Here is a 10,510-nt window from a genome sequence, read left to right as displayed (position 1 = left end):
AGACTGGCGTTGTTCCTGTGTCCCTGAAAAAAAGCCGTTGTAAAGCCCCTACTTTAAAAAAATAATCTGGATCCTTCAGTATTAAATAACTACAGGCCAATATCAAATTTACCATTCATCGGGAAAATCCTTGAAAAAATTGTCTTCAGTCAATTAACTGCCTTCTTGATATGAAACAGCCGTTTTGATAATTTTCAGTCAGGTTTTCGTGCCAATCATAGCACTGAAACAGCGCTGATTAAAGTTATAAATGACATACGTCTTAATACTGATGCAGGCAAAACATCGGTCCTGGTATTACTGGACCTCAGTGCAGCTTTTGATACTGTTGATCACAACATACTGCTATATCGACTTGAACACTGGGTTGGATTGACTGATAAAGTTATCAATTGGTTAAATTCATACTTAAAAGATAGAAGCTTCTTTGTTACCATGGGAAATTGTTCCTCAACGTCAATGTCCTTGACCTGTGGTGTCCCCCAGGGGTCGATTCTTGGACCATTACTTTTCAACCTTTATATGCTCCCACTTGGGCAAATTATCAATAACAATTGACTTTTGTATCACTGCTATGCAGATGACACCCAAATTTATTTTGCTTTATCACCTAATGATTATGCCCCCCTTGAATGTCTCTACCAGTGTATCAATCAAATCAACAACTGGATGTCACAAAATTTTCTTCAGCTGAACACAGATAAAACAGAAGTAATTCTATTTGGAAAAAAAGATGAAAGACTCAGGATTACCAGTATTCTTGACACAAAAGGGATTAAAACTAAAGAAATGGTTAAAAATCTTGGTGTTTTCATTGACAGCGAGCTAAACTTTGACAGTCACATGAAAGCAATCACTAAAACGGCATTCTATCACCTAAAAAACATTTCCAAACTAAGAGGACTTATGTCAAAAAATGATCTGGAAAAACTGATACATGCCTTCATCTCTAGTAGGGTTGATTACTGCAATGGCCTTTTCACAGGCCTGCCAAAAAAGACCATCAAACGACTTCAGCTGGTGCAAAATGCAGCGGCTAGGGTTCTCACATGAACAAAAAGAACAGAGCACATTACTCCAATTCTAAGGTCCCTTCACTGGCTTCCAGTAAGCTACAGAATTGACTTTAAAGCATTGCTGCTGGTGTACAAATCTCTAAATGGTACAGGGCCCAATTACCTCTCTGATATGTTGCAGTGGCCTAACTCAATCAGATCTACCAGATCGCAACAGAAAAATTTACTATTAAAACCTGTTGTTAAAACAAAGTATGGTGAAGCAGCTTTTAGCTACTATGCAGTGCAGCTATGGAACCAACTGCCAGAGGACATTAAAAATGCTCCTGCTGTTGGCAGCTTCAAATCTAGGTTAAAGACCAAGCTGTTTTCAGATGCTTTCTGTTAAATAATTAATATTGTCTTCTTTACATGTTTTATAATCTGTACTTTTACAGTTTCTGCATGTTTCAAATTTTACTTAACTTTTATTCTATTTTATTCTGCTGTTTTTTTTTCTCCCCCTATTTGAACTTCTACTTCATTTTATTATTTTATTTCTACTATTGTTTAATTCTTATTATATTTTTTCCCATTTATTTTATGTAATTTTATTCTCTATTGTTTACTGTTTTGCTTTTACTTCTGTAAAGCACATTGAACTGCCACTGTGTATGAAATGTGCTATATAAATAAACTTGCCTTGCCTTGCCTTGCCTTGCCTACTTGCTTTTAAAAATACTTAAGTATTAAAAGTGCATTTTCTGTCAGCGCATTGTTGTATTATTGCCACAACGCTTACAAAACCTAATGCCGTTACCTGAATTCACAAAATGAACGCATGCTGTGCCGTCATGGTGGTTTAACGTTAAAGGGCATATTCTGGACCAATTTGGTTTTTTTTTAAATATGAAAGTATGTCCCTTTACACACTCATCCAGAAGGGTAATTTTGCACAAGGCCATCTGTCTACAGCAGAAAAAAATAAAATAACAAAACACGTCTGGAAAAATCCCAAGGGAGTCTGGAGCCAGATTCGTGGTGTTATCTGCGGAAGCGCCAGCAGGCTGCGAGAGCTTTGCACGGTTTCAGTGCACAGCCTGTGTAGACCAAGCGCTCCCATTTCTCTCTCATTGTCCGGTCTTTTGGGAAATGATCAGTACTAATCCCATCAAGATTGGTGTTGCTACACCCTCCTACGATACATCTGTTAACCATTTTAATAATTACGTGATAACGTTGAAGAAATTTGCAGAAAACCACCAGGTCATTTTCTCATAAACAAACCAGCGCTGACGTAGGATTCAGAGGGAGGCGTACTGCACGTGACGTGACGAAAATCAGTGTTTGCCGGGAAATCCAAATGCCAAGTTTTTTCAGAGGTGGACCAATTCGCCTCAAATGGTTTGATTTCAACTGAATTTTTCTGGTATTGTGCAAGGTAAAAAAAATTGCAGAAAATGCAGAATGTTACAGATATTTGACCAAAGTTTAATATAAAATAGGAGAATTACATTGATCTTGCTCCTGAATTTACCCGTGATGTGCACTTTAAGCTAGCTAGTCAGTGAAGCTCCACCTGGCATGCTAGCAAACTCTTTTCACACTCAAAATCATATTGTGTAGCTAACGCTACTAGAAAAGAAACATTTCTACATTCTGTTTATTTGGCAAGATTATGCTAAAACATATTTCTGAAAGGACTTCAGATAAGTTAACGTTATTCATGTTAGCGTAACTCTGTTTTTACATGCTAACTAACAGTGTCCAAGTTAACTAGCTATGTGTTAACGTTAGCTGTGGACAAGGCGATGGCAACTTGGCAGGCAAATCCATAGAAAGTCATTTGACTAACCAGACTGCATAGCTATTGCAATGTTATCACTAGCTCTAAAAGCACAGACAACTTTGTTGCAAGCTTTCTCTTGGAACAATATATTTATACACCTCAAGATGCTTCTGCAGGTTGAATGGCAAGTTTTTTGTAGGCCGTGATGTGGTTCGTTTTTGGCAAACAAAGTAAACATTTAAAACGAAACGAATCTTTAATCCTTTCAGAAAACTGAAACATGGGTTCTAGGTATGGCCGTGGGTGTGTGGATTCCCCAGAAGAACCGCCTCCTTCCATTCTGCCATCAACTGATCGTGTTCGAATACTGCTACTGAGAAATCATTGAACTTGATTTTATACAGTCTATGGACGTGACCCTAGTGATTACTGATAGGCTGTCTCAGTGTCACCTGCGAAAAAAACAATCACATTTTAGAAAAAAAAGAAAAAAAAAGCCCATCCACTTTCAAAGCCACTTCATAGTAAAGTGTAACAAGGATCTTGACAGAAATGTAGTGGAGTGAAAAGGACAATATTTGCCTTTCAAATGTAGTGAAGTTAAAGTCATAAGTTTCCAAAATAAAAAAACTCAAGTAAAGTACAGATACTCAAAAAGTGTACTTAAGTACAATACTCAAGTAAATGTACTTTGTTACTGTCCACCTCTGCATGTTGGTTGGGAGACTGGAAACTACAGATTTGTCCCTGACCAATCATCGTTTACGTCCTTGTGTGTTGTCAGGGAGGACGGCCAATAAATTGTCAATCACGGCTATCAAGGAACACATTGTCGGAGTTGTCAAACTAAGCGATAAAATACAAAATTTTTTCACGTTTCGTCAGGTTATTCTGGGGCGTCCGAGATTCCACATTGCTGTTCATTGATTATTTCACGCTACAAGGCCCGTTTGTCATTCCTGACCTTCATATTCGGGCCCCACGCAGGAAATTTGTCATCCATGTTCAAAATCGTTGAATTCATGTCGTTTTATTCTGGCATAAAATGCAGGTCCTCAAACTTTTTGCAACTAGTGTAAAATAAATTCCACTGACAACTCAGTACAGTTTTATGAACATGATCCAACTGTAGGTGTTAAAGACATTATTTAAATGTGTACAATAATAATTTGGTTATTTATTAGAGCAATATTAATCAAATATACTGGCAGCATGGCGGTGTAGTGGTTAGCACTGTCGCCTCACAGCAAGAAGGTTCTGGGTTCGAGCCCAGTGGTCGATGGGGGCTGTTCTGTGTGGTGTTTGCATGTTGTCTGTGTGGGTTTCCTCCGGGTGCTCCGGTTTCCCCCACAGTCCAAAGACATGCAGGTTAGGTTAACTGGTGGCTCTAAATTGACTGTAGGTGTGAATGTGAGTGTGAATGGTTGAGAGGAGAAAACCTCTATAATAACCCAGTAAAAGGCAACGGGAAACCCCTACTGTAATGTTCCCTAGAGACTTTGATGGCTGAAGCCGTCAGAGCAGCCATGTCACTGTCGTGATATGCCAAAATGGATGGAATCAAATATACCATGCACTGAGAGGCTCCAGTTGAAATGACACTGTTAGAAATAGGGGTACAGTAGGAGTCCATTTCTGTACCCCATGTGTACAATCTACACTAATGTACCCCTTCGGGCTGATTATTGGACCTCAAGGTAGTCATGTGTACCTTTTCAGGGTCAAAAAAGTACAAATATGTTCCTAAGCAGTATATAAAGGGTACAAATAAATGCCTTAAAGGGTACTGCCCCAGTGACAAGCCATTGTACCCCTAAAGGTACAATAATGTATTTTATTTTCTGAGAGTGTATGGGTTCTCTGAGGTGACTGGCATAATAATATTTTGTGAGGGGCGCAGCCCTGAAGAAAATAGTACTATGTCAGTCACCAAAGAGAATCCATAATTATCGGTGCCTCTCAATGCATGGTATATTTGACTTATATCCCATCCATCCATCCATCCATCCATCCATCTTCTACTGCTTATCCAGATCCGGGTTGCGGGGGTAGCAGCCTAAGCAGAGCAGCCCAGACTTCCCTCTCGCCGGCCACCTCCATCGGCTCTTCCAGGGGGATACCGAGGTGTTCCCAGGCCAGCTGAGAGATATAATCTCTCCAGCGTGTCCTGGGTCTGCCCCGGGGTCTCCTCCCAGTGGGGCATGCCCAGAAAACCCCCCTTGGGAGGCATCCAGGGGACATCCTAACAAGGTGCCTGAACCACCTCAACTGACTCCTTTCGATGTGTAGGAGCAGCAGTTCTACTCCAAGTCTCTCCCGAATGACCAAGCTTCTCACCCTTTTGATTTATATCCCTCATCAAAAAATTCAAAACTGAAAGTGTTAAAATTGAATCTTGGCATAAACTCACTGGAGGCAGCCATGTTTGCTGTTTACATTGGCATGACCTTCGACCTGCACATGTGCAATGTACCATGCTATCACCTGCCTCGCTAGGCATGATCATGGTATGTAGATCTACACACACAGAAATGCTTGCGGAGCCACAGCTGTGACTCGAGTCAGCCACATAGCTTGAAATAGTGACATCAGTTCATGGTATATCCAGGATATATCATGACTGACTCACACCATATCCTTTTTTTTTGACATCATAAGATACATTGCTTAATCAGTGGTGGGACTATTTTATGTCACGTGAGCCATCCTTGGCCAATCCCTCCACGGGAATTTTTTGATGAAGGATATAAAGCATTTTATCCTTGAGTTTTCCACCAAATTGGTATTATTTATAAGCCTACAGTATTTGGTTTTGAATTATTAAAGTTTGGATTAAACCCACAGCTCCAGTATCCTGGGTTCAATCCTGATTGCTGGTTATTGTCTGTGTGGTGTTTTGCATGGGCTTCCTCTGAGTTGGTTTCCTCCCACTGCTCATTAGTGCTAGTAAGGGAGTGTATGTGTATTAATTATGTTCAGTATTAGGGTTTAATTATAGACATTTTGGCTAAGTATTTTTTATATAAATAGTTGTTTTTGTGAGATCTTTTAACTCGGTGATTTCATGCATATGGTCCTTGTTTTCTTTCTAGCTCCTCCTTGTCTAATTTGTGAATTAGGTGAAGGAGAGTAAGAAAAGAGTAAAGTGTACTTCTAATTAAAACCTATTACAAAGACCTACTAAACTATACAGTGGATATCAAAAGTGTACACACCCCGTTAAAATGATAGTTTTTTCTGATGTAAAAAAATGAGACCATGATAAATAATTTCAAAACTTTTCCCACCTTTAATGTGACCTATAACCTGTACAATTCAATTAAAAAACAAAAAAATCTGTTAGGGGGAAAAACATTTTTTTTTTAAAAAAAGTACAATAAGTTGGTTGCATAAGTGTGCACACCCTTAAACTGATACTTTGTTGAAGCACCTTTTGATTTAATTACAGCATTCAGTATTTTTGGATCGGAGTCTATCAGCCTGCCACATCTAGACTTGGCAATATTTGCCCACTCTTCCTTGCAAAAGTGCTCCAAATCTGTCAGGTTGCGAGGGAATCTCTTGTGCACAGCCCTCTTCAGGTCACCCTACAGATTTTCAATTGGATTTAGGTCTGGGCTCTGGCTGGGCCATTCCAAAACTTTTTTGGGGTCATTGTCATGCTGAAAGACAAAATTCCTCTTCATCTTCAGCTTTCTAGCAGACACCTGAAGGTTTTGGGCCAAAATTGACTGGTATTTAGAACTGTTCATAATTCCCTCCACCTTGACTAAAGCCCCTGTTCCAGCTGAAGAAAAACAACCCTGAAACATGATGCTGCCACCACCGTGCTTCACCGTGGGTATGGCGTTCTTTTGGTGATGTGCAGTGTTGTTTTTATGCCAAACATACTGTAAGAATCGTTTAAGGTGGGTGGAGCACAGAAGCACGGCAGGCCAGAACTGAGTTCTCAAACTCTTTATTTTAGCTTTTCAGCTCTTTACACTCTCCCAGTCACACACACACACACACACACACACACACACACACACACACACACACACACACACACACACACACACAAGCATTCTGGTTGGGGAGAGAGCTCCCTTCCTCTGCTCTCCCTCTCCTCTTATAAGGCACGGTCACTGGGGAAGACACACAAACACAGGTTAGTTCCCGTCAGGTGCAGTGATTCTGCCACTTACCTTCCCTGACTCCGCCCTCCATTCACAGACCAACGCTTGACCATGCCCCCGCTGCCACATACCTCCACTGCCCGACTCAGGCCAGGGAGCTGTCCGGCCTGCAGTTGACTCCCCCACCGACGGGAGAGGCAATCCGCCACGACCATCTGTGCCCCCGGCCTGTGGACCACTTTGAACTTAAACGGCTGGAGTGCCAGATACCAACGGGTGATCTGCGCGTTGTCCCATATTTTCTTCACTTCTTGACTGTCTTCACTGTGCTCCATGGTACACGTATATCTAATGGCGTGAACATTTTTTTGGACCCTTCTCCTGAGTGATCCCTTTCAACAATGAGATCCCTTTGATGCTTTGTAAGCTCTCTGTGAACCCTGGCTTTTGCTGGAGGATGCAACTGAGTAAATGTCTGAACTTTATTTGGGGTTAATCAGAGTCATTTTATTTGATGGCAGGTGTGAACCCAAAAAGACTGAATGCTGTAATTAAATCAAAAGGTGCTTCAACAAAGTATTAGTTTAAGGGTGTGCACACTTATGCAACCAGCTTATTGTACATTTTTTATTTTTTATGTTTTTCCCCCCGAACAGATTTGTTTGTTTTTCAACTGAACTGTACAGGTTATAGGTCATATTAAAGCTGGGAAAAGTTTTGAAATTATTTATCGTGGTCTCATTTTTTTACGTCAGAAAAGCCTATCACTTTAACGGGGTGCGTACACTTTTTATATCCACTGTATCTTCCAAACATAAAATATTTAGATGTACTTATATCACAGAAATTATTAGTAAATCAAAGGCTTTATCTGGAGTATCTATAGAAGTGACTGACACAAAACCATATTGGGATGTTAAGACAATTTAAATAATCCAGCAGATAACATACAGAGGTATTCACAGTCCAACGCAAAATAACAATAACAAGAAAATATTGTTTAATATAATAGTATTATATGAGATACTACATTCACACAGGAATGTTATTTCAATATGTAGAGTTCATGATCAGTAGCAGGAGTGTGCATGATTGTTGTATTATTACATTACATTACAGGCATTTAGCAGATGCTCTTATCCAGAACGACATACCCAGAGCAGCCTGGGGAGTAGTTGGGGGTTAGGTGCCTTGCTCGAGGGCAATTCAGCCATTCTTGCTGGTCCAGGGAATTGAACCGTAACCTTTTGGACCCGAAGCATTGTTTAGCATTCTCTAAGCATTAGGCCATGGCTTCCCCATTATTGTCACTGAACAGCTCCAGAGAAGGTGTTGATGGGTAAAGAGAAAGTCTTGCTCAGAAATCTGCTCAGTCTCGAGTCGTCCTCCGTCAAACTGTGTTTCGACTTGGTCTTCTGAAGAGAGTATCCAGGGTCTGTGCACGGAGACACCTCTATGCTACATAACAGAGATACTAAATTATATAGTTACCTTAGCACAGTTGGTTCATATTAAACAAATAATTAACTACATCATGGTATGCACAATGCACGAATATAAGCAACCTAGATGCTGCACTGAGGTATGCTTGTTGTGTCAAAGACAACTTGTCACCATTGACTTGAACAGAAATCAGACAGTCGATGAAGTTGTTTGTGAAAACAGCAGCCTGCTGCACAGTATTTGGATATAAGAATATTTCTTTCTCAGGAGAAATTGTGCTTTTATTTTATGAGGGATTTACAGGAGTGAGGTGAGTTTACAGTTTATTACTGCTTAATGCTCTTTTACTTCTCTTTAACACAGCTTCAGTTCTTGGCTGATGTCCTTAATATTTGATACAGTGTTTAGTAAGGATTTTCGCAATTAAATAGTTGGATTTGTGATTAGCATGTTCTCCTCAGGGCAGCACGGTGGTGTAGTGGTTAGCGCTGTCGCCTCACAGCAAGAAGGTCCGGGTTCGAGCCCCGTGGCCGGCGAGGGCCTTTCTGTGCGGAGTTTGCATGTTCTCCCCGTGTCCGCGTGGGTTTCCTCCGGGTGCTCCGGTTTCCCCCACAGTCCAAAGACATGCAGGTTAGGTTAACTGGTGACTCTAAATTGACCGTAGGTGTGAATGTGAGTGTGAATGGTTGTCTGTGTCTATGTGTCAGCCCTGTGATGACCTGGCGACTTGTCCAGGGTGTACCCCGCCTTTCGCCCGTAGCCAGCTGGGATAGGCTCTAGCTTGCCTGCGACCCTGCAGAACAGGATAAAGCGGCTAGAGATAATGAGAATGAGATGAGATGTTCTCCCCATGCCTGCATGGGTTTTCTTTGGGTTCTCCGGTTTCCTCCAACAGTCCACAGACATGTGGGTTCGGTCAACTGGCTACTCTAAATTAATTGCCACACTCACATAGGTGTGAGTGTGAATGGTTGTGTGTCTCTGTGTTAGCCCTGCGATAGATTGGTGACGTGCCCAGGGTGTGCCTCATCTCTCACTCGAAGTCAGCTGGGATTGGCTCTAGCTTCCTTCATCAGCCTGACAGATAAGAAGTATAGAAAATGGATGGATGGATGGATGGATGGATGGATGGATGGATGGATGGATGGATGGATGGATGGATTTGTGATTAAATCAAGTTGTTAAATGTTACAGTTAAATGTACTTGGATTTCTGATTGAGTATCATTGTCTGAGTTACTGTAACCATGTAGGCAGTGTTTATCATGTAACTAACTTAGCTACAGGTGTCACTCCAGCTTTAGCCATCATTATGTTATGTGATCAAATTATGATGAATATATTGCTTTTAATACCGTAGCTACACATGTTGCTTATAGTTCAAGTGCTTAATGTATGTAGTCATATTATTGCTAATTCTAGTGAAATTAATTTTTTAAAATTCTGGAATTCCTAGTCTGATTTATTATTAGCCTCTTATTACAGCTGTTTTAGTAGGTGTTTTAGTAGATTTGAAAGTTATCTGTAGCAATATAATGCAATTTATTCTATCCACATTCACTGGATATGAGCAACTCTGATTGGCTACTCTACTACTTGGATATCAGCTCATATACCGTGAGTAGAGAAAAACAAAAAGGCAGAGTGCATCAAGTCAGATATATCACTCTGTTATCAAGTATTTAAAAGAAACAGAAATAGCTAAAAGAATATTACACCCCCACCCCCACCCCAATCTCCTGGTCCACACTCCAGCCCAGTTGGTGGTACCAAACCACCAAAAAACCCTAAAGAAGAAGAAGAAGAAAATGGCGGCATGTGTGACTGAACCAGCTGAGGACGAAATAAAAACTGTACTCGAAAACAAAACCCCCAAAAATACAAAAAAGCAACAAAATATGGAAAAAAAGTATTTGATGTTAAGAACGTATCTTTTTTTTTATTTTTCAAGAATTATTATTATAACATTTTTTCACAAATTGCTACTGTCATTTCACTGGTTTGTTTACATTTTAAGTGGAAATGATTTTGTCTGACGTTTTGTATGAAAAATGTCATACAAAAGTTTGAAGTTTTTATTTATCGGATTTGCAAAAAAATAAAAATGCTCTTTTTCTCAAAATCCAGTGAATGTGGATAGAACAAAAGTTATTCCACTCGATCTCA

At 40.3% G+C, this 10,510-nt stretch overlaps 1 protein-coding gene across 3 annotated transcripts in view; it reads right to left on the bottom strand.

Moving 5' to 3' along the window:
- Positions 1–7,879: 7,879 nt before the first annotated feature.
- The window catches only part of pik3r6b (phosphoinositide-3-kinase, regulatory subunit 6b), a 59,119-nt gene continuing 56,488 nt past the window's right edge, over positions 7,880–10,510 (bottom strand). For all 3 annotated transcript variants that reach the window (XM_060901592.1, XM_060901594.1, XM_060901593.1), the window contains exon 20: positions 7,880–8,360. In XM_060901592.1, the coding sequence (XP_060757575.1) occupies positions 8,210–8,360 (151 nt within the window). In that variant the 3' untranslated portion in view covers positions 7,880–8,209. The remainder of the gene's footprint in view (positions 8,361–10,510) is intronic.

This window comes from Neoarius graeffei, chromosome 20, assembly GCF_027579695.1.
Source record: "Neoarius graeffei isolate fNeoGra1 chromosome 20, fNeoGra1.pri, whole genome shotgun sequence".
Taxonomy (NCBI): Eukaryota; Metazoa; Chordata; class Actinopteri; order Siluriformes; family Ariidae; genus Neoarius; species Neoarius graeffei.
This window is presented reverse-complemented; position numbering and strand designations above follow the sequence as displayed.